This window comes from Procambarus clarkii, chromosome 44 (assembly GCF_040958095.1).
Source record: "Procambarus clarkii isolate CNS0578487 chromosome 44, FALCON_Pclarkii_2.0, whole genome shotgun sequence".
Lineage (NCBI taxonomy): Eukaryota > Metazoa > Arthropoda > Malacostraca > Decapoda > Cambaridae > Procambarus > Procambarus clarkii.
In genome coordinates this window covers 21,398,510-21,423,127 of record NC_091193.1, presented here as the reverse complement: position 1 = coordinate 21,423,127, position 24,618 = coordinate 21,398,510, and the positions used below count along the sequence as shown (strand labels likewise).

The 24,618-nt window shown below is 52.0% G+C and overlaps 2 protein-coding genes across 2 annotated transcripts in view; one reads left to right on the top strand and one right to left on the bottom strand.

Moving 5' to 3' along the window:
• Nucleotides 1-2,227: 2,227 nt before the first annotated feature.
• On the bottom strand, nucleotides 2,228-3,325 carry LOC123745149 (proline-rich protein 36-like). Its single transcript, XM_045725458.1, has one exon. It carries the CDS (start codon nucleotides 3,323-3,325, stop codon nucleotides 2,228-2,230), a length of 1,098 nt encoding a protein of 365 aa, XP_045581414.1.
• A 223-nt stretch (nucleotides 3,326-3,548) lies between these two features.
• LOC138349746 (uncharacterized) overlaps nucleotides 3,549-24,618 on the top strand; it is a 31,886-nt gene continuing 10,816 nt past the window's right edge. The window contains exons 1-2 of the mRNA XM_069300791.1: nucleotides 3,549-3,783; nucleotides 19,633-21,565. Coding sequence (XP_069156892.1) covers nucleotides 21,482-21,565 — 84 coding nt within the window. The 5' untranslated portion in view covers nucleotides 3,549-3,783; nucleotides 19,633-21,481. The remainder of the gene's footprint in view (nucleotides 3,784-19,632; nucleotides 21,566-24,618) is intronic.

The following is a 24,618-nucleotide window of genomic DNA, read 5'->3' as shown; positions in this document are numbered from 1 at the left end:
CAGTTGTTTGACAGTTTAGAGGCGGGACCAAAGAGCCAGAGCTCAACCCCCGCAAGTACAACTAGATGAGTACATCTATGTGAGTACACACACTTTTTTTTCTTAAACACACACTGCATAATATATATATTTTACTTTGTCACAAGTGAATCGAGAAAAGGCTCACAAGTCACTATGCAAGGCACTTTACATCTATGGTGAGTCAGTTACTAATCCTGCTCCACACCCACCCAACTGGACGGCAGCTTTACAGTCATGACAGACTGACAGACGTTCCATGTAATCACATCTACATCAGCAGATGTTACTCCCAGAGATACTTGTAGCTGAGCCTAAGCCTAGCAGTGGTAACATCTAGATGTCTGTTAACATTATTGGATGACCCATAGACGTGCGGTTCTTCCTGCATAATAGAATAGTGATATATGGAGGAACTGGTGTGAATTTCACTTTGCTTAAAGTCTACGAGATATTGTTGATGTTCCTGGAATATTACTGCCCTCAGGCTGCTCAAAGGCAGTCCAAGATGGTAACCAATTCCCTCTTTATGAGCAAAAGTCTTGGCCAACTGATCAGTTCTATCATGCACTCGGAGACCAATATGGGAGGGAATCCACAGGAGACAAACTCTGACTCCATCATCGATTATTTCATTATATCTATCCATCACAATCTATCAGTCTATCAGTCTCTCTCTCTCTCTCTCTCTCTCTCTCTCTCTCTCTCTCTCTCTCTCTCTCTCTCTCTCTCTCTCTCTCTCTCTCTCTCTCTCTCTCTCTTTACATACTCTCCAGGCTGATTGCGAATCTGTAGGATAAGATTTATTGTGATGCTTGCATGTGTTTTTAGAATCCCTGAGAGATTGCATGAGTAAGTCTGTGGTAGGTGTATGTTTAAATGTTTCCATTTGGTCAGAGTGATTGACACTGTGTGAGGGGGTCAGGTGTGAGGGGTCAGATGAGCTTTTCTGACCCTCGTGTCCCCTACTCTGCACGTTTGTCTGTGTGTGTGTCAGTGTATGGTCACGTATGGCTGCCTGCCAGCCGGTACTTGGCTATTAGCCCCCACGGGGCAGCATAGCATTCTCTGCCTCACCGCGTTGTCTGCGTGTCTGCCCCCCTCCCCCCCCCCGCCCCCGCACCCAGCTGGGTGCGGGGGCGGGTTTGTAATGCCTTTGTAATGCATTACATACACTATCCTCAGTGACCCTTCACTGGACTGACCTTGTTGTATACCTGTTGCGTTGTCATTTAACTCTCCTAATGTTCGAGTTCTTTGTCGAGTCTAGCATTACGAGTGTAGGTGGAGGTGGCTTCCACAACTTGCCTCGGTGCAGTCCATTTGTTGACCTCTTGTACACAAGTACAGTATTTCCTTACATTCCTTCCAGTAATTTGCATTTCTGGCCTCCACTTGTGTCCTGTGGTCATACCTTCCTCCCAGTTTAAAGTGGTTGTGCTTATCTTTGTCTATTCCTCTCAGTATCTTGTATGGTGTGATCATATCTCCCTCTGTTTTATCATCTAGAGTTGTGAGGTCTAGTTTCGTTAGCCTATCCTCGTAGCTTAGCCCTCTTAGCTCTGGCACCAGTCTTGTTGCAAGCTTCTGTACTTGGTTAATTTTGGTTAGATGGTTTACAAGGTGTGGGGTCCATGCCGGTGCTGCTTATCCCAGTATTGGTCTTAACCATAGGCTGTGTTGATTGCTTTGAAGGTGTATATGAGTGTATGGGAGTGTATGGTCATGTCTGCCACCGACCCCAGACCTCCTTCCTGTTTGCTCAACTTCCTCTTGACTCTGCCTGCTCGTTTGCTAAATTGTTTGTAATGTGTTTATTCCTGCTTGTGTACTTGTCTGCCTGTATTCAAACACTTCCTTGTCGTCGACCTTGGCCCCTGTGCTTGCCACCTCATCTATTTGCCTTCCAATACTACCTTTATGCTTGCTTTCTTGCCTGAATTATGTCCATAATTCAATCACGTAAAAACTGAAGCTGGGAACATTAATGCTATACCATCTATGATATATAAGAGTGCTGCTCTTGCACCACCCACAGCTCTGTTGCTCGACAAATCTCTTAAGAGTGTCATACTTTTCCTGATATTCTTAAATAATCCAGAGTGACGCCAGTTCATAAAGGAGGCGAGGCAGCTGATGTTAATAATTACAGATCAATATAAAATCGATTTATACTTTTAAAAATGTTTGAAAAATTATCTACAACAGCTTAATCTTCGTGCGATTGGCGACCCTGAACACAAGCCTTAAGTCCACCAATCAGACCAGGAGCGTGGACTCCTACCGTGCATCCCGCAAGCTGGAGCGTGACGGGGCGAGGGGGTGGAGCATGATTGGCTGCCTGGTGGAGGGTGGCGGGGTGAGGGGGTGGAGCGTGATTGGCTGTCTTGTGGAGCATGGCGAGGTGAGGGGTGGAGCGTGATTGGCTGCCTGGTGGAGCATGGCGAGGTGAAAGGTGGAGCGTGATTGGCTGCCTGGTGGAGCTTGGCGAGGCGAAGGGCGGAGCGTGATTGGCTGCCTGGTGGAGCATGGCGAGGTGAAAGGTGGAGCGTGATTGGCTGCCTGGTGGAGCATGGCAAGGCGAGGGGCGGAGCATGATCGGCTGCCTGGTGGAGCATGGCGAGGTGAAAGGTGGAGCGTGATTGGCTGCCTGGTGGAGCATGGCAAGGCGAGGGGTGGAGCATGATCGGCTGCCTGGTGGAGCATGGCGAGGCGAGGGGCGGAGCATGATCGGCTGCCTGGTGGAGCATGGCGAGGGTGAGGGGCGGAGCATGATTGGCTGCCTGGTGGAGCATGGCGAGGCGAGGGGCGGAGCATGATCGGCTGCCTGGTGGAGCATGGCGAGTGTGAGGGGCGGAGCATGATTGGCTGCCTGGTGGAGCATGGCGAGGCGAGGGGCGGAGCATGATTGGCTGCCTGGTGGAGCATGATCGGCTGCCTGGTGGAGCATGGCGAGGGTGAGGGGCGGAGCATGATTGGCTGCCTGGTGGAGCATGGCGAGGCGAGGGGCGGAGCATGATCGGCTGCCTGGTGGAGCATGATCGGCTGCCTGGTGGAGCATGGCGAGGGTGAGGGGCGGAGCATGATTGGCTGCCTGGTGGAGCATGGCGAGGCGAGGGGCGGAGCATGATCGACTGCCTGGTGGAGCATGGCGAGGGTGAGGGGCGGAGCATGATTGGCTGCCTGGTGGAGCATGGCGAGGGTGAGGGGCGGAGCATGATCGGCTGCCTGGTGGAGCATGGCGAGGGTGAGGGGCGGAGCATGATTGGCTGCCTAGTGGAGCATGGCGAGGCGAGGGGCGGAGCATGATTGGCTGCCTGGTGGAGCATGGCGAGGGTGAGGGGCGGAGCATGATTGGCTGCCTGGTGGAGCATTGCGAGGGTGAGGGGCGGAGCATGATTGGCTGCCTGGTGGAGCATGGCGAGGCGAGGGGCGGAGCATGATTGGCTGCCTGGTGGAGCATGGCGAGGGCGATCACTGACTGGCAACACCCGCCACAACATTACCGTCACCAGAGCCACGCGGCGCCAGCCAGTTGTTGCTCACACGCTGCGGGGGAAGGGTCACGCGTCTGCTCCTCCCACTCCCGGCACCCACACGCCGACACAAATCCCATCCAGGGGGACTTTGTTAGCCACATTTAATTGTAACTATACTGTCTTAAAAGGCTCGCCTTACGGCCCCACCCATCTCTTAAGATCGGGATAACCGCGGCACGCAGACATGGCACTCCAGGCGACAATAATACGATTGTAATGGCACCAGGTAAGTACTGACCTGCATGGGGGATGTAATAACTGATTGATGATCCGGATATATATTTTTCCCCTCTCGCTCTCGGTAACAACTTCCTGTCATCACTATTTTCCTGTGCAGGCGGCCAGTGATGACCCTTTGTGTTGACCGCTGCTGGGGGGCGCCGCCCCTCTGGGTGTGTAACTTGGGGTGGTGACATTGTGGGGTTCAGGGTGGGTAGGTGTTGTGGGAATTCACTTTGAGGGGGAGGTTGGGCTACAGTTCCTGGGATCCGCGTTTTTTTGGTTAATCTTGGCGCTGCTGGTGTGTGTTGTCACTATATAGTTCACTATACCAGGTTCTGAGTTCATGTTGGGCGTCACTGTCTGGCTCCCTTGCACCGTAGGGAGACTTCACCATCTCTACACCGTAAGGAAACCTTTCAGCATTTTAGTTACCATCTGTGTCTTCGGCCTATGTCAGTGGCGTCTGTTAACGCTGTCGGTGCTAGAGTACTGTGTACGTCGTGATTATGTTTCCTCTGGTTCTACAGTACCAACGGGTTTGATCACTATCTCGGAGTATGCTCCCGTAACCCTCGGAATTACTGCAGCAACCTGGTCACAAATATTTTTTGAACTCTTACAGCTTGATATTTATGCTGCATTCCTGGGAGTTGGTGTTACGTACGTTGTATACGATGTTTGAGGCGACGTGTTTAAGTTCATACAGGTAGTTCTTAAGTGTATGCATGAGTGTGTTTGAGATTGTGTGGGTATGTTGGAGTATGTTTGTATGGTTGGAAGAGTTTGATCGTGTGTGTGTACTCACCGAGTTGTGCTGGCTGAGGTTGACCTCTGGCTCTTTGGTCCCGCCTCTCAACTATCAATCAACTCCTGTACAGGTTCCTGAGCCTACTGGGCTCTATCATATTTACAGTTAAAACTGTGTATGGAGTCAGCCTCCACCACATCACTGCCTAATCCATTCCATCTGTTAACTACTCTGACACTGAAAAAGTTCTTTTTAACGTCTCTGTGGCTCATTTGGGTTCTCAGCTTCACCTGTGTCCCCTTGTTCGCGTACCACCTGTGCTGAAGAGTTTGTCTTTGTCCACCCAGTCAATTCCCCTGAGAATTTTGTAGGTGGTTATCATGTCTCCCATGTGTGTGTGTGTGTGTGTGTGTGTGTTTGGGAGTATGCGTATACACACAGATTTAGTACACACTGAACTACATACACCTTTTACTATTAATGTTATGCACATTAATGACACATCAAACACTTTATGTAGGGCATACGTAAATCTGTGTATCTATGTATTTACGTATGTAGGTTAGCTTAGCATTTTAAAAGCACCGAATCACCTGTGGTTGATTGTTCAAAAACCCTTGAACTATATGTTTAACACATCTCTAACCCTGTCCATGGAGGACAGAAGTGTGTGTGTGTGTGTGTGTGTGTGTGTGTGTCTCACCTAATTGTGCTTGCGGGGGTTGACCTCTGGCTCTTTGGTTCCGCCTCTCAATGGAGAGGCGGGTGTGTGTGGCCGACACTGGCAGCGAATACGTGTATCATCCATAACATGCATCATTGTATACATATGTATAGTGGTGGACACTAACGCGACCATACAAGTACTCTGCTTCACCCAGTCACGCTCAACCGAGTGTGACTGGTCGACTGGGTGGGGGGGGGGGAGGGCACCTGTCTCCAGTCGCCACCGTTCAACGGACCTGTTGCCACCTACAACAGGCCATTGCAACTGTTTTAGTAATATGTAATTAAATTTTTGGTATACCAAATTTAAAAATTAAAAAAATTGTTCATGGAAAATTGGCCGGCTCGGTGCTTTCCCTGCCTATATGTCCTCATTAAATCTTACCCTACTAGTTTTCCCCCTGGAACACTAATCGCCATAAGGTTTACAACCACCCTGGGTCAGATTCACGAAGCAGTTACGCAAGCACTTCCGAACCTGTACATCTCAATCTTGGGCGGCTTTGTTTACAATTATTAAACAGTTAATGAGCTCGGAAGCACCAGGAGGCTGTTTATAACAATAACAACAGTTGATTGGGACGTTTTCATGCTTGTAAACTGTTTAATAAATGTAACCAAAGCCGTGGCTTAGTCTTGCCGCAGTCCGTGTCTTCCGTTCTTTGTCCGTGGCGGCGTGTCCTGACCGTGGGCAATATCACCGTGCCAGGCACCTGATGAGGGTGTGGCAGAGACGACAGTCTTGACTCCTCACGATCTGTTCCTGCCAGACTGGGGTTTTCCCGCCAATTGACTGGTGCTTGCTGGGGGTGCTGACACGTATATTCTCCTCACCTGTTCCCTCTCTGGCTCGTTAGTCTCCACACGTCATCACTTGGACCAGCTACTTTTCCTCCCTGTAGCTGAAGGCCTCGGAGGACAAGGACCACTGTTCTGTTTAAGCTTACGTTAACTGGGGGTTTAGGATTTCCTAGGGCTTGAATACCTGTTTGACTCGGTGTTCATCAGTACATTATTATGATTGTAATATGCATGTTCAAGGGCCAGCTTAATAGTGAACATTTGCGTCGGTCATGTGGAGGCGTTGTCTGTCACTCTGTGGCTAATGGAATAGGAGGAGGGAGTGGAAAGGTGCTACTGCTGCATTGGGTGGACTCTGGCATGGGGTGGACTCTGGCATGGGGTGGACTCTGGCTCTAGAGAGCCATCAGTGTTGTGTGTGTCTGAAGGCTTGGACCAGAAACTGGAAGTGGCAAGTTATTCAGCGTCGTCAAACAGCCTAGACCACCAACTAGGAGGCCTGGTCAGAGACTGGGCCGCGGTAACATTATTTCCCGGAACCAACAACACGGAGGTAGAGGTCTGTGCGCACATGGTTCCCACCTGACCTCGCCCAGAGACGAGGGCGAGGCCAGCGTCCCTTGTGGGGGTTGTGGCTCAGGAGTTCCACCTTGGAAGGACCTCGATACAATCTTAAAGTGTATACACACAGGCTTCCTGTCCCCAACAAAACGAACTATAATAATAATATTATTATTATTTCACAGTATTCACACTAAAGTGTTATTCTACGGATTTTCTCAATGTTGTCATCCAGAGGGTACTGAGACGAGTGCGGCGGGTCGACCAGGCAGGCAAGGTAGGCCCTGCCGTCCGTGGCGCGGGGGGCCAGGACCCCCAGAAGCGGGGGGCTGAAGGGGTCATGGCGGAAAGGTAAAGAGATAACATGACACGAGTTTTAGGGAGGGGTCGAGATATGAAGGTAAGGAAGGTAGGCAGGGTACAAGGGAAGGGTGTAGTGTAGTGTAAGGGAGGGAGCGGCTACAACACAACCATTACCAAAGGGCCGTGATGACGGGCTCGCCATAGCCCGTGCTACATGGTAGTTTTGTTCTGAGGAGCTGAATCCAAAACAACAACAGTGGCCGTGAGAGCACCTCACACCTCCTCGGTGGCAAGGCACCAATTGGTACGCAGTTTCTCCTATCACAAGCTGGTAGACACGTACTGGGGGGGGGGGGGCAGGGAGGGAGTTGGAGGAATGGTGGTAGTGGTTAGTGTTCAGGCGTGGCAGTGGTGGTGATAGTGGTTGTCGAGGTAGACCAATTTAGGCATTAAAAGGGCTTTTATCTTAAAAGTTAACACTTAACGTTAGATAAGTTCACTTGAGAAAACGCATGAACAGCGGCACGGTACAGCAGCACGGTACAGCACCACGATACAGCAGCATCTGGCACCGCTCGCTCCTTAACACAGCGTTATAACACGGACTGACTGCCAGCAGATACGACTCAGGTAATTGGAAATATTCTTGATATGAAAATTGGCCGCCATTTTAGATGGAGTCAGTCGTGGTGCCTCGTCTCTCTGTCTCCTCTGTCTCTCTGGAGAGAGAGAGAGAGAGAGAGAGAGAGAGAGAGAGAGAGAGAGAGAGAGAGAGAGGGGGGGGGAGAGAGGGGGAGGGAGGGAGGTGCTCGTTGTACAGGGAAGAGGGATCCCACACGGCTCATTGGTCCACCACCTGGTTATCTGCCAGAGAAGAAGACCGTTGTTCTAATCTTCGGAAAGTTTACATGTATACCATCGTTGTTGGTACTAAATTACATTCTTAGTCCTTGATTTGTAAGTGTTCTCACACACCCACGTCACGGAGTCCGCTAGGGTGTACACGGAGTCCGCTAGGGTGTACACGGGACCGCTAGTGTGTTCACAGGACCGCTAGGGTGTACACGGGACCGCTAGTGTGTTCACAGGACCGCGAGGGTGTACACGGGACCGCTAGTGTGTTCACAGGACCGCGAGGGTGTACACGGGACCGCTAGGGTGTACACGGGACCGCTAGTGTGTTCACAGGACCGCGAGGGTGTACACGGGACCGCTAGTGTGTTCACAGGACCGCGAGGGTGTACACGGGACCGCTAGTGTGTTCACAGGACCGCGAGGGTGTACACGGGACCGCTAGGGTGTACACAGGACCGCTAGGGTATACACGGGACCGCTAGGGTGTACACGGGACCGCTAGGGTGTACACGGGACCGCTAGGGTGTACACAGGACCGCTAGGGTGTACACGGGACCGCTAGGGTGTACACGGGACCGCTAGGGTGTACACAGGACCGCTAGGGTGTACACGGGACCGCTAGGGTATACACGGGACCGCTAGGGTATACACGGGACCGCTAGGGTGTACACGGGACCGCTAGGGTGTACACAGGACCGCTAGGGTGTACACGGGACCGCTAGGGTGTACACGGGACCGCTAGGGTGTACACAGGACCGCTAGGGTGTACACGGGACCGCTAGGGTGTACACAGGACCGCTAGGGTGTACACGGGACCGCTAGGGTGTACACAGGACCGCTAGGGTGTACACGACCGCTAGTGTGTTCAGACCTAGGTACGGGACCGCTAGGGTATACACGGGACCGCTAGGGTGTACACGGGACCGCTAGGGTGTACACGGGACCGCTAGGGTGTACACGGGACCGCTAGGGTGTACACGGGACCGCTAGGGTGTACACGGGACCGCTAGGGTGTACACGGGACCGCTAGGGTGTACACGGGACCGCTAGGGTGTACACAGGACCGCTAGGGTGTACACGGGACCGCTAGTGTGTTCACAGGACCGCTAGGGTGTACACGGGACCGCTAGGGTGTACACGGGACCGCTAGGGTGTACACGGGACCGCTAGGGTGTACACGGGACCGCTAGGGTGTACACGGGACCGCTAGGGTGTACACGGGACCGCTAGGGTGTACACGGACCGCTAGGGTGTACACGGGACCGCTAGGGTGTACACGGGACCGCTAGGGTGTACACGGGACCGCTAGGGTGTACACGGGACCGCTAGGGTGTACACGGGACCGCTAGGGTGTACACGGGACCGCTAGGGTGTACACAGGACCGCTAGGGTGTACACGGGACCGCTAGGGTGTACACAGGACCGCTAGGGTGTACACGGGACCGCTAGGGTGTACACGGGACCGCTAGGGTGTACACAGGACCGCTAGGGTGTACACGGGACCGCTAGTGTGTTCACAGGACCGCTAGGGTATACACGGGACCGCTAGGGTGTACACGGGACCGCTAGGGTGTACACGGGACCGCTAGGGTGTACACGGGACCTCTTCTTCTATCGTTATTTATTGTACATATTTCTGTTTTGTATCTTGGCAATTCCCCTAAGTATCGTGTATGTTGTTATCATGACTCCTTTCTTCTCTAGCATCGTTACATCCGGCTCCTTCATCTTTTTTTCGTTTCCTTTATGACATAGTTTTGGTATGTTTTTTTTTTTAGTTGAGGACTACATGACGGCTGCGTATTCTAGAATTGGTCTGACGTAGGTACAATGTTGTGAAAGCCTCCTTATTATGCTAAGGTGTCTGAAGACTAGCGTCATGATCAACAGTTTGTCGCACGCCGCTGACCATATCTTGTGTGTGTGTGTGTGTGTGTGTGTGTGTGTGTGTGTGTGTGTGTGTGTGTGTGTGTGTGTGTGTGTGTACTCGTCTAACTCGCCATTAATTTATTACGCACCCCATACCCATCCCGTGGGCGGTGGTGGAAAGGGTTACAGAGGCACATAATGGGCTGAAGTGAACCTCATAGTTCACTTAGTGACAGTCTTGTGACGCTAGTTTCACAGTCGTTAATGTTACATGCACATAGTCACACATACATACATGTATATATATACATGTACACTAATACATGTACATATTAAGTCCTTTTATATCGTAAGTGGTTCAAGAGGTGGCCCCTCAACAGTCTTTATACAAGGCACTTTACATCTATGGTGAGTCACACAGTTACTAGTCCTGCTGCACACCCACCCAACTGGGCGGCAGCTTTACAGTCATGTGCATGCATTACCTACAGTCAGCAAACTTTGGATACTTTGCTAAGATTTCGGGCAGCACATCATTATGAATGAAGTACTTACACATTTCTTGGACACCATTGATGGTGTTATCTCTGAATTCCGTGATTTTTTCACATTCAATTATATAATGACGCAAAGTATGCTAATAGTTCTGCTGACAGAGTTTACATTTAGTCAAATCTACATCAGCAGATGTTACAAACTGCCAGAGGTACTTGTAGCCGAGCCTAAGCCTAGCAGTGGTAACATCTAGAAGTCTGCTAACATTATTTGATGACCCATAGACGTGCGGTTCTTCCTGCATAATAGAATGATGATAGATGGAGTAACAGGTGTGACTGTCACTTTGCCTCAAGTCTGTTAGATATTGTTGATGTTCCCGGAATATTGCTGCCCTCAGGCTGCTCAAAGACAGTCCAAGATGGTAACCAATTCCCTCTTTATGAGCAAAAGTCTTGGCCAACTCATCAGCTTACGGGGTCAAGCGAGAGTTCCTAATCCCCGCCTTTCCCAATATTATGAAGCTTCATGTGTTAATTTTATCTTATGTTGGTGTATGTTCGCTGATGTGTGCGTTTGCCCGCGTGTCTGTACACGTGTGTGCGTCTGGCCAGTTATAGTGCGTCAAGACAGCTGATGAGACGAGCTGGAGCTAATTTGGGTAAGTGGAGCAAAGAGTCGTTGATCAGTGGCCGTCGCCGCCGCCGCCACACCTTCCATACTGACGCCCACAAGCCCCGCCAGGCTCCGGGCTCCACACCTACGCGCTGACGCACACGGTGGCGTCAAAAATACGCTGACGTTATGTTGGATACGTGATCCTGGAAGCCTCTGATGCTGCCATTTATGGTGTCGGGGGAAAGGTGGGAGGGGGCGGCGCCGTGTGCGAGGAGAGGGGGGGGGGGGTTGTGGGATAGGAGGATGGTCGTGATGTGGGAGAGAAAGAGGTTGGGTGGTGAGGGATGTAGGATGGTTGGGTGTGGCGAGGACGCGTCGACTCTAGCGGGAAGATGTTCACCAGTTATATGTATCCTACAAGATACGTTGCCGGGGAGAGTGTGCGGGGAGCCGCGGCCAATTTAAGCTTCTCTCCCCATTAGCCGCGTCACTTCATCAGGTGGAAGCTGAAAAAACCTGATTAATTGGCTGTATTTTAGAAAGTCATTGCCAAGCGGGAGTAAGATAACGCCCTGTGACGCTTAGCATGCGACGGAATCCTAGTTATAGAAACGCCCTAATTTAAATCCGTTCGCGTGATCCTCGTGATGTACGAGGTTTGTCGGCGTCGAGGCTTCGAACCCGTGTGACCTCGTTTCTCAGGACGCCTTGACGGCTCACGCCAGGAGTCCGCTAGTGGGCGAACTTGGCGATTCATGATGAGTTTATCCGAAGATGCGTTGAGGTTAGAATTAGTGACGAGGCGTGTGAGGGGGTCAGACTGCTTCCCTTACATGGACACAAGGGATCCCTACGGTATACATGGATGGACAAGATGGATCCCAGATCACCCCCCCCCCAAGATACTACGGGCTCGCCATAGCCCGTGCTACATGGACACTTCGTTCTGAGTAGCTAAGTCTGAAACAACAACAACCCCAAGATTAGGATGTAATTATATTCGTCTTCCACTCAAACAATTATGTATTAGCGACAAGACCTTACCATTAATGTATAATGATTAACTGTACATATATAGCTCTTGAAATAGAACATTCTCTGTAACTAGCTGACATTGTAATTATAATGTGTGAAGGATAGATCAGATTGTTTATGTAATAATCTCCGTTGAGGGCTGATAAAGACCTTTTGTGCCATCTGTAATGCTTTTTGCGCCACCGCTCACAGGATAAGTATGGGGTGCACAATAAACTAGCCGCTTTCGGCGGCAACAATCAATCGTCTTCCACATTGTGTACCTCTCTTCCATTCTTCTTACCCTTCCTCTCTCCCATTTACCCTTCCCTTTCTGTCTCTGTCTCTTGTCGCACACGCACGCACACTCACACGCACGCACAGACTCACACGCACGCACAGACTCACACGCACGCACAGACTCTCACGCTGAAGAGGACGCTCAGCATCAAGTAGTGAGTGAGTGTCCAGATTGACACCTGCCCTTCAACCGTGTCGGCCGCTTCACAAGCTATCAGAGGATGGACGGACGGCTTGAGCAATAGAGGCTTCGTCAGCCACTCTGCAGCACACGGATACATAGATACATGCACACGCATACATTACATACACATACACAAAGAGATACGTGGACACAGACAACCGTTCCACAGTAATTAAGGCAGCTGGTGTAATGACTGGTGTAATTCTGGTCCCCCGTTACTACCAAGCTCCCTCGTCCGGTGCTTGGTGCAGCCCCCTCAGTACTGCCGCACCCTCTGGTGTTGACCCACAGGTGTTGACCCCCAGGTGTTGACCCACAGGTGTTGACCCACAGGTGTTGACCCCACAGGTGTTGACCCCACAGGTGTTGCCCCACAGGTGTTGACCCGCCGTGGACGGTGTCACAGTCACTGTCGTCACTTTTATCACTGATGTATCCGCCGTTATTGTTAATGCTGTTGCCGTTATTATCGTTGATGTTGGCTTTTCCCTGTTGATATCCACGGGCAGAGGGTATAGAGGACGCAACAAACCCCCAAACTGATGGAAATCGGGTCTTTCAGCGGGCCGAAGAACTCACCTTCAAGGAAGATGAGTTCGAACTCGCGCTCGGCAGAAGACGAACATGTCAACTCGGAAGCCACATATACAACTTCAATCAACTCACGCCGTAGCAAGAAAGAGCAACACACAATAGACTTGGGAGTCATGCCTGAAGACCTTACTGGTCAAGAACGCAGTAAAAGTAGCCGTCACAACGGCAAGGAAAATGACAGACCAATACCGGTACTTGTCCAAGATGCTATAGTGCTCTCTAGGGTGGAATATTGTTGCACACTAACAGCCCCATAGAAGTCTGTGGAAATTACTGAGCTGGAGAGCGACCAAATGTCTATTACTGTCTGAATCTTGTAATACTCACCTATTTGTGCTTGCGGGGGTTGAGCTCTGGCTCTTTGGTCCCGCCTCTCAATTGTTAATCAACTGGTGTACAGGTTCCTGAGCCTACTGGGCTCTACCTGAGCCTACTGGGCTCTGAGTGAGGGGGTGGGGGGTGGAAGGGAAGGGAATTATCAGGGAAAAGCGCCAATTCATTACGACTATATAGCACTCGGTAAGGATCAGGGAGGGGGGGGGAGGAATGGTGCCCTGGGGATTGAACGCCGACCTGCATGAAGCGAGACCGTCGCTCTACCGTCTGTACCAAGTGGTTGGGCGCACCACTTGGAGTGGACGGTAGAGTACCGTCACTCTCTCGGGAGGGGGGGGGGAGTGAGTGTGTGAAGGGGAGAATGTGAGAGTGTGAGGGGGGGGGGGGTGCCGGGAGCAGTGTGTGGTGTTGGAGACAGAGTACTACAGCTCGTGTGTGTGTGTGTGTGTGTGTGTGTGTGTGGCTCGACAAGGTAATTGTGCTAATATTGCCCTAAACTGCTGACATGCGGGCGACGCATGCGCGGTCACGCATGGACGCATGCGCATACACTCCATATTTAGTTTAATGTTTTATCATTGTCAGAATGAATACCTTCATTTGTTCAGTTGGCTGTGGTGGTGGTTTCCGTGGGGGGTGGTTGTGGTTGTGGTGGTTGCAGTGGGGGGGGGGGGGTGACATTCCAGCAGTGCTTACCGCTGCTGAAATTCTCAGTTCTTCCCGTCGGTGGTTACATCCCTCATGGTGGCTATTCACACAAATTAAGAACAGTAACAGCCCCCCTAAGACCGTGCCTTGGAGAACCCCTTAGTCACGTCTCCGATGGTGGAGATGGCTCCGGAGGTGGTGGTGGAGGTGGTGGTGGCCATATGGTGGGATTGCTGTATGGCTTGTAGATACTTTCATCTTCCTGCAAACATATTTGTACTGTTAATTCGAGTACCAAGACGGGGAAGTTAAGGCAAGGTGGTTACTTTACTAAGCAAGTTACTCGCCATTAAGCGCAGAGTGACTCGTAGCACACGAAAGATATAGAAGAACAAGGAGCTGGGACTTGAGAACCGTGAAGCAACGGTGCCCATCTACTTAGACCATCGAGAATCGAACACCGATCATGCAAGAATGATCTACTGAGCAAAGTGGTGTAGTCTACTAACCACGAGGGCTGTGAGGCTCTTGGGGCGAGGCTGTAGCAGCGAGTGTGTCCTGAGCTCTTCACTGCACCACTGTCTCAGTGTCCCGGAAGATAGCAGTGACCAGCTTCTGTACATGTGTGGTACGGCAGGTTGTTGTTGCTCAACATTCAGCTACTGGGAACAAAACGTTCCAAGTAGCACGGGCTACGGTGAGCCCCGTAGTGGACTTACCTGGCACAGGAGCGGGGCTGTAACTTGGAGCATTAGCGATGACTCTGGAAGGTACTGAAGGAGACTCGTGGCCTCTTATATATTTCGGTGAGATGAATTTATCATACCTGAAATTATGTCATTTATCAACCATACACTTTATTGCAATTACTACATTATTATAATTATCACAATTACTATGAATATTATAATGTTATTAGTCTTGAGTAAAGTCTTGATAGTTTGTAAGACTGAACCAAGACTGTAGTATTGACAGGAATATGGACTGTATATATATATAAATAGGAAGCCCAGTTTACCGGGCCCACCTTGCCCGAATTAGCACACACACGCCGTAAATAGTTGCCCGCACGCGCGCGCGCGTGTCCGCTGTCTTGACGGGGTCGAGGGAGGCTGGATATTGGGAGTGACTGGCGGCTATAAATGTTCAAAGGTTTACATAGAGCGATCTATGAGGCAGAACGCGCGTCTATAGATTGCTGGTAACTTGTGTGAACATCTCGTTTGAAATATGAAAAATATGAAAATATATGGGGAGGAGGAGGTGGTGATGGTGGAGGCTGGTAGGGGTGATCAGGAGGGAGGCTGGCCAGGAGGGAGGCTGGCCAGGAGGGAGGCTGGCCGGGAGGGAGGCTGGCCGGGAGGGAGGCTGGCCGGGAGGGAGGCTGGCCGGGAGGGAGGCTGGCCGGGAGGGAGGCTGGCCGGGAGGGAGGCTGGCCGGGAGGGAGGCTGGCCGGGAGGGAGGCTGGCCGGGAGGGAGGCTGGCCGGGAGGGAGGCTGGCCGGGAGGGAGGCTGGCCGGGAGGGAGGCTGGCCGGGAGGGAGGCTGGCCGGGAGGGAGGCTGGCCGGGAGGGAGGCTGGCCGGGAGGGAGGCTGGCCAGGAGGGAGGCTGGCCGGGAGGGAGGCTGGCCGGGAGGGAGGCTGGCCGGGAGGGAGGCTGGCCGGGAGGGAGGCTGGCCGGGAGGGAGGCTGGCCGGGAGGGAGGCTGGCCAGGAGGGAGGCTGGCCGGGAGGGAGGCTGGCCGGGAGGGAGGCTGGCCAGGAGGGAGGCTGGCCGGGAGGGAGGCTGGCCGGGAGGGAGGCTGGCCGGGAGGGAGGCTGGCCGGGAGGGAGGCTGGCCGGGAGGGAGGCTGGCCGGGAGGGAGGCTGGCCGGGAGGGAGGCTGGCCGGGAGGGAGGCTGGCCGGGAGGGAGGCTGGCCGGGAGGGAGGCTGGCCGGGAGGGAGGCTGGCCGGGAGGGAGGCTGGCCGGGAGGGAGGCTGGCCGGGAGGGAGGCTGGCCGGGAGGGAGGCTGGCCGGGAGGGAGGCTGGCCGGGAGGGAGGCTGGCCGGGAGGGAGGCTGGCCGGGAGGGAGGCTGGCCGGGAGGGAGGCTGGCCGGGAGGGAGGCTGGCCGGGAGGGAGGCTGGCCGGGAGGGAGGCTGGCCGGGAGGGAGGCTGGCCGGGAGGGAGGCTGGCCGGGAGGGAGGCTGGCCGGGAGGGAGGCTGGCCGGGAGGGAGGCTGGCCGGGAGGGAGGCTGGCCGGGAGGGAGGCTGGCCGGGAGGGAGGCTGGCCGGGAGGGAGGCTGGCCGGGAGGGAGGCTGGCCGGGAGGGAGGCTGGCCGGGAGGGAGGCTGGCCGGGAGGGAGGCTGGCCGGGAGGGAGGCTGGCCGGGAGGGAGGCTGGCCGGGAGGGAGGCTGGCCGGGAGGGAGGCTGGCCGGGAGGGAGGCTGGCCGGGAGGGAGGCTGGCCGGGAGGGAGGCTGGCCGGGAGGGAGGCTGGCCGGGAGGGAGGCTGGCCGGGAGGGAGGCTGGCCGGGAGGGAGGCTGGCCGGGAGGGAGGCTGGCCGGGAGGGAGGCTGGCCGGGAGGGAGGCTGGCCGGGAGGGAGGCTGGCCGGGAGGGAGGCTGGCCGGGAGGGAGGCTGGCCGGGAGGGAGGCTGGCCGGGAGGGAGGCTGGCCGGGAGGGAGGCTGGCCAGGAGGGAGGCTGGCCGGGAGGGAGGCTGGCCAGGAGGGAGGCTGGCCGGGAGGGAGGCTGGCCAGGAGGGAGGCTGGCCGGGAGGGAGGCTGGCCGGGAGGGAGGCTGGCCGGGAGGGAGGCTGGCCGGGAGGGAGGCTGGCCAGGAGGGAGGCTGGCCAGGAGGGAGGCTGGCCGGGAGGGAGGCTGGCCGGGAGGGAGGCTGGCCAGGAGGGAGGCTGGTCCTGGTGCCGCTGGGGGTCATCGGGTAATGTTGAGTGATCTCTCTTGTTGTCTCTCCTTTCCACGCAATTCGTTCCCAGTGCTTGCAGACTCTCCCACAGTCTTCTGCTGTGTGTGTGTGTGTGTGTGTGTGTGTGTGTGTGTGTGTGTGTGTGTGTGTGTGTGTGTGTGTGTGTGTGTGTGTGTGTGTGTGTGTGAAGGGGAAGAGTCGGGCTAACATTCATCAAGCATTATTTACGTGTCTTCGTAGCAAACTCGTGCATCTTTCCTCAATCACAACGGCTTATTCTGACTGAGGTTAATGGTTGTTTATCTCATGTGGAGATGCTGAGGTAACGGTGTTCATCTTGGGGAGATGCTGAGGTAACGGTGTTCATCTTGGGGAGATGTATCTGTGTTGCCAACGTGTTTGATTATTGTGTTATATAATATTACCACAGACGGCGGCGGATGTACCGAGGTGTCTAGTACCAGGGTCATGTGGTTTACCTGTACGCGGTTTCGCGAGGTATGCTCTCCAAGCCAGGCCTGGGGTCCAGGCTTATTTGGAGAAAACTGTCCAGGGTACGTGTACTTCCTTACATTCCATCCACCCGTTTGGGTTTCCAGCTTCCACCTGTGTCGTCTCATCTTACATTCTCGCACTTTATTGAGGCTGTCCTTGTCCACCTTGTCTGTTCCTCTCAGTATTTTGTATTTTTTGATCATGTCCAGTCTCCCCCCTTCCCTCTCACCTGCTTCGTCTCTCCTACAGGATTGTGAGGTCTGGTTCTCCTTACCTTAGCCTCATGACGGAACCCTCGTAGCTCTGGCACCACCAGTCTCATACCTGTACTACTCCAATTTTGGTTTCGTGTTGCATATTAGCTTCCAGGCCAGAGCTTCATGTTAGTGTTGGTCTAATGTAGGCTGTGTACAGGCGATGACCCACAATAACGTGGCTGAAATATGTTGACCAAACCACACACCAGAAAATGAAGGGACGACGACGTTTCGGTCCGTCCTGGACCATTCTCAAGTCGATTCTCACAATCGACTTGAGGATGATCCAGGACGGACCGAAACGTCGTCGTACCTTCACTTTCTAGTGTGTGGTCTGGTCACCATAGGCTGTGTATATACACTTGGAAGAGTCCTAGATTTTGGTTTCGTAGTGGTGGTCTGATAGGGATGGGGTGTGGTGGTTGGTAGTTGTGGAGGCGCTGTAGTGGTGGTTGTGGAGGTGAAGCCTCCGTGACAGAGACGGCGGCCTCGTCTCCCACAGACGAGGAGACGATGGAAGCCGTGAAGACGGGGTGAGAGGGGGGGGGGAGAGCGGAAGGGGGAGAGTGAGTGAGGAAGTGGACCAACTTGAGAAGTATTTTTTTACCACATTTATGGAAGATGACTCAATAATAAGTTAACATAGAGGAGCTTGGAGGACTCTTGCTTCCTGACCCCACAGTTCATGTAATTAATATTTGATTTCAATATACAGTGATTAACATGCGGCCCCGGCGACCTGTGCGTGTTATATATATATACACTACAGGTGGCTCTTGGGTGTTACTTGTAGGCCTAGGTGATATCTGAGGAGCGTGAGGCAACAGTAGGCTTATAGTCCACGACTGTCAGTGACTGCACACTTACACTCCTCTCCAGTCCTTCGCCTCGTGTTAAGTCTTAGGTCGAGGTCAACATCTGTCATTGACCTTTGACCGACATGGCGGACGAGGTGCCCTAAGCCCAGGGAACCCAACCCCTCTTCCCCCCTCGCATCTCCTCCCAGCGCTCGGACCTCCTCCCCCAGGAGCGCTCGGACCTGTGGTAGGCGACAGCCTCCACCACATTCCTCACTCACACTAATTGACCGTAAAAAGATAACGATTGTGGTAGTTCTTCGATTATCCGCGGTACGAGGCCTGGTTAGGGCGTCTGGGTACAGGTGAATAGTGGTGGGTGGTGGTCCAGATGGTGGTGGTAGTGGCACCTCAGGTGCTTCCTATCACGCTCCAGTGTGTGATTACTGTTACCCACACTTCCCTACCCCTCTTTCCCCTCCCCTCCCCCACGCTGCCCTCGTGTGAGTGTGGGGCAGCAGCGTGAGGAAGATGATGATGGGGGGTGATTGTGGGTGTAGCTTCACGCCAACAATCGTGACATTATAGAATACAGTAATTATACGCACCTCACTGTACCGATCGAGAGCCGTCGGTGAGGAGGCAGTGTGGCCGCCACTCACCAGCTGGTGGTGGCTGGTGTAGCACCTACGGACGAGGTCTACACACACACACACACACACACACACACACACACACACACACACAGACAGACAGACAGACAGACAGACAGACAGACAGACAGACAGACAGACAGACAGAGAGCTGGCTGTGCACATGTAGAGGTCAGACGGCACCTGTTAGGGACGGTGTTGACCATAGCCGACGTTGGAAAACGAAATAATATGTAAATGCATCTATGATTTCCATGCGGACACTGGTGTCCGTGTGTGATGACACATGGGTCGGGCCCATGAAGTGGTAGGTCGGGCGGTGCCTTTCGTGTGTCACAGTGAGGGAGAGACGTCTTGGTGGTGTGATCCAGGGCCCCCATGGCTTTAGTCCATGCGAGGCAGCTCCTATATACACGGAACCCAACCAGTCTTGCGTGTGACAACCCCGTGACCCTCTACGCTTGTTGTCACCTGTCAAACATGTTTCATAAACCAACACCCTATTTGTAAACCAGTATTTGTCCACGTCATTTTTTAATGTAAGTTTGTCCATGTACGTGTAAAAAGGTTAGCAATTGTTTCACACTCTTGACTTTTTTGTTCCTTTTTCAAATATATACGACTTATGGTGTACTTTTACAAAGAGCTGTGTAGGATGTGTGTGTGTTAATCACTGACTTGCTTGTTATGTTTACAGATGTTGGGTGAGAGGAGTGTGCGAGGGGAGGCCAGACCAGAGAGAGTAGCAGGGACTACACTCTACACACCTGCACGTCCTAGCAAGAGAAGTGGCCACTGAATCTCTCGGTACACCTGCTCGCTCCAGAAGACACCTAGAAATTAAAAAATAAACTAGGCTATACATGGTGGAGGGACAAGCCCTGGCTTTGTGAGAGCTCAACCGCGTATTGCGGCGTGTTAGGAGAGTGAGCGTGTGCAGAGTGCGGCTGTGAGAGCTCCTTGTGTCAGGAGAAGCTTGGCTGTGATGTTTACAGCAGTCCCAGTGAGCTAAGGAGACTGGTGCTCCGTCCACTGACTACTGGTGTCTCACACCATGGATAGAGCAGCCGTCACCTGACAACTCTCGACCACTATACACTACAAGGACCCGACACAGAAGGAATGCTCTTCGTTGGGTTTAGCCATATAATTGAGGATTTTTAGTGTTATTAGTGATGAGGTAAGCGGGTACTGTCATCAGCAGACGAGACCCAGCTGGCCAGACGGCTGGGCTGACTCACGGCTCCTGGCCACACTCACGGCTCCTGCTCTAGGAAACATTGTCCCAAACACAACACTAGCACTATCTGCCTCCCAAGTGCACACAGTCTCTCACGATGCCGCAGACGGTCTAATGTTGTTATTGCGAGAAGTAAATATGTGGTGACGAGCGTGAACTGTCAGTATATGTGTGAGGTGGGACCAGGCCAGGCGTAACACAGAGCTGTCTTCTGGGCAGGGTACTGGACACGCGCCACCACACAACATCGCCCCTAATCATAAAATATCAAGCCACCGCGGAGCTCAGCCACCCACTATCAATAACCACCAAGTGATTTGGGTTAACAAGACGACCACACCACACCACCACTGCCACCACTACACAGGGAGCAGCGCTGTGTAGACAGGTGACGCAACAATACCAACACCAGGGACAGATAGGAGTGTATCCGCAAGAACACACTTAACAATGTTTTAGTGTGTCACTGACTGGTTGTGGCAGAGGACCAGTGTGACGCCAGAGCTCTTCCCCTCCACCGCAGGGGCCCCAGCGGGTCTGTATCGGTGCCAGGGGCTCCCGCCTACCGTAGGAGCCACTGTTCAGAGCCATAGCGACTCTGTTCTTTAACCCTCAACCGCAGGATCTGCTGAAGGGGAATATAGCAACATAAAGACTGCCTCTCCCTACTGAAGGAGCTGTCTCTTGGATAGTGGTCTGGGCCGAACAGTTCAAAGTGGATAACAGACCAGAGGAACATTTTCCACAATACACTAAAATTTGCAGCTTTAACTCGACAGAAGTGGTGACTATATAAAGATATATATATATATATAAATTAATATATTTAACAAGTGTTAATATAATCTAGACTGAAATGTAGCCGCATATGTGGAGCATGTTAAGTGTTTCATGCGTCGTGCTGAAGAGCTTTAACATAGCCAGTAAAATAGACATTTTCTCCTAGCAACATTTTACTAGTCCGCTTATATAGTTATTAATGTTACTGTCCACAATCATATATATCCCCAAAGTATGATAACTTGCTTCTAGTGAAGTGGCCAGTCGTCATCTTCCGAGAATTAGAAGATACTGGTCTTGGAGGACACGGTCACTTGCCATTATCAATAAACTCGCAAGATTCCAGAACAGAAATTCGTATATATGAAAATAGTGTGGAGGGCGCGGGGAGTGAATAGCACGGACCACCAGCTCCTCGCCTCGACGGCTGCCGAGAGAAGACCAGAGTCTGCGAAGACCTTTCCAGAGGGCGCTGTCAGAACACCTCCCTTGTACAGGCGGCTCGTAAGGCAGCATCGGCGTCGTCATGAAGGCGTCGGGGTACGTCTGTGCGGGCTGCGTCGTCGTCGGCGTCGGCGTCGTTCTCAGTCTGCTCACTGGTAAGACTCAGGTAAGTGACTGGGACAGATGGATTGTTTACATTGAGTATTTTCCCTACAACTCTTACGTAAATACCTTGACGGCACATTCCTGTGCGGGTGACCTTACCTATTGGTGCTCCTCCTCCTCCCCCCCCAGCACAATACCCCTGCACAACACCTCCCACCTACCATTATTCTCCAGTTGTACCACCATACAGTGGGCTACACCACGCTCCGGTGCTCCCACACTTAGACTGCTTTGCCCTCTCCTGTCCGCTCTCATTACCTGTACCCCCCCCCCCCGTCCCGCACGAACGCCCCCCCCCCCACCCAAACACACACGCACACTCACGCTCACACTCACTCACTCACACTGTTAGTTAATTACTCTGACACTGAAAAAGTTCTTTCTAACGAGCCACAGGAACGTTAGAAAGAACTTTTTCAGTGTCAGAGTAGTTAACAGATGGAATGCATCAGGCAGTGATGTGGTGGAGGCTGACTCCATACACAGTGGCAAGTGTAGATATGATAGAGCCCAGTAGGCTCAGGAATCTGTACACCAGTTGATTGACAGTTGATAGGCGGGACCAAAGAGCCAGAGCTCAACCCCCGCAAGCACAACTAGGTGAGTACTCTCTCTCCAACCCATCCTCTTGTTTAGATAGTTTTTGTAACTATGTGCACCATAGTACAAATATTGACATACTAAGCAATTAGATAGTAGAATTTTGTACTATTCACTTTAGTCCGAAAAAATGAAGATAAAAAACTTACATATTCCCAGGCCTCAGATAGCTTGTATTAGGCCTAGGGGAGTTAGGGGAGTTTTGTTTGTTTGTCTTTGCAACATAAGTGGAAAACTGTTTTTCCTTTTTGTCCAAATTCAATAGTACCGATTTCTACTTTCTAATTGTGTTGAACGTCGGTGTATGTACCATGTGTTACCTGGATCTTACCTGGAGAGGGTCTCGAGAGTTCCTCTACTCCCAGAGCTCGGCCTCGACTTGTGATAACTTGGTCCAACAGGCTGTTGCTTGGAGCGGCCCGTAGGCCCACATATCCATTACAGCCTGATTGGTCCGGCACTTCTTGCAAGAACTTATCTAATTTTGTTCTTGAAGACACACACCTTTGTTCCAGCATAATTTCTAATGCATGCCGGGAGGGTGTTGAACAGCTGTGGACCTCTGGTGTTGAGGCAGTGCTCTCTGATTGTGTCTATGGCACCTCTACTCCTCACTGGTTCTATTCTGCATATTCTGCATTTCTTTATGGTCCTCATTGTCCTCATCAATGTCATCCTCATCCATGCATTGTCATCCTCAATGATCAATTATAAGTACAATCAAAACAGGAGGATGGGTCTCTCTCTCTCTCTCTCTCTCTCTCTCTCTCTCTCTCTCTCTCTCTCTCTCTCTCTCTCTCTCTCTCTCTCTCTCTCTCTCTCTCTCTCTCTCTCTCTCTCTCTCTCTCTCTCTCTCTCTCTCTCCCCCCTCCCCCTCCCTCCCCCCCCATCTCTCTCCCACGCCGTCTCTCTCTCAGCCAAACACAATAGTGTCCAAATACCTCCCCCTCCCTGACACATTCCCAAGCCATGCCAACACGCATTCCTGTGAAGCACGTGGGGGCAGGACCAGCCACAGTCCCCGTACACCTGGAGTGGAAGTAGAGGGACTCCTGGGGAGTATCTGAGTACTAGTAGCTGGGATATTGATACTCCGCATATCAGAATAACAGGGAGTGTCTGGAAAGGTCTTGAGTTCTTAATGCTGACATCATATCTAATGCATCTCCGCTTTCTTCTGGGCTAATTTGCACTTCCTGCCATGCCTCCTAGTCTCGTGTGGAGTTATTTCCGTGTGCAGATTTGGAACCAGCCCCTCTAATATTGTGTCTTTCTTGCCTTCGCTCTGGAGAATAAAGATTTAGACATGATAAGCGGTCCCGTAGTTCGTACGTTGTTGTTGTTGTTATAGATTCAGCTACTCGGAACAAGTTCCAAGTAGCACGGGCTATGGTTAGCCTGTCTGGGGATGCTGGGTGGCGCGCTGTTTCTTCACCTTTATGGGTCTAAGACTTCCCAGGTGTCGAGTGGGCATCTTATTACATGACTGCTGATGATGGCACGGTGAAAGGTTACAATTACACTAATGTATTAGACAAACTACAATATATTTCATTGAACATAATACATATAACTATATAGCCTAGACTAACGTGATTTAACATCAATTTATTTATTTTATATTTAACAATGATACAAATCACATGAAGATCCATGGTCACCTGTACATTAGTCGTCGCCGCTGCCAACACACACACGAACACTGACTACTTACTCACGAATACGAAGGAACACACGCACGGATAATAAACAAAATAAAAATAATGTAGATACACGGAGAAAACTACTGTAAAAGAAATGACATTGTAAAACAACCACAATTATCAGACGGTTTAAAGTGTAGACTTGTCCTTTATATTAAAGGTTTGTGATGTAAGGCTGTGGTCTATATGTGGCAGGAGCAGACCTTGTGAGTTATTTTGAGACCACTACGTCGTTTTGGTCTTGTGTCTGGCAACCATGCTATGTTTTGATGTCCACAGTACGAGAACTACCGAGATGTCAAACGGAAACTAGAATGTACACAAACATACTTTGTGTGTGTGTGTGTGTGTGTGTGTGTGTGTGTGTGTGTGTGTGTGTGTGTGTGTGTGTTTACCTAGTTGTGCTAATCTGATAGTGACTGCATGACTGAATGAATGATTGATGAAGTTTAAGCCACCACAAGAGGTGACACGGGCATGAATAGCCCGTAGGTGGTAGATTTTTTTAGTGCATATGATCTTTGGTCGTGTAAGGATGTACTGCGTGCTGTGCTCGCATTTAAATCGTCAGTGCTTACTATGTGGCTGCTATCGCGGGGGAGGATACTGTTTGACAGTATTTATTAGGATCTCCAGCTGCTGGACACTCTTCATTACGAGAAGAGTGGCAATGTTGAAGGCTTTAGGGTAGTTACTGCAAGATTCAGGGACTCATCCTGCAGACTTAACACGTATTTTGTGTTCCTTAAGT

Bases quoted from the DNA above. Each gene is read 5' to 3' on its own strand.
- LOC123745149 (XM_045725458.1), bottom strand. From the start codon at position 3,325: ATGCTCCGCCCCTCGCCTCGCCATGCTCCACTAGGCAGCCAATCATGC.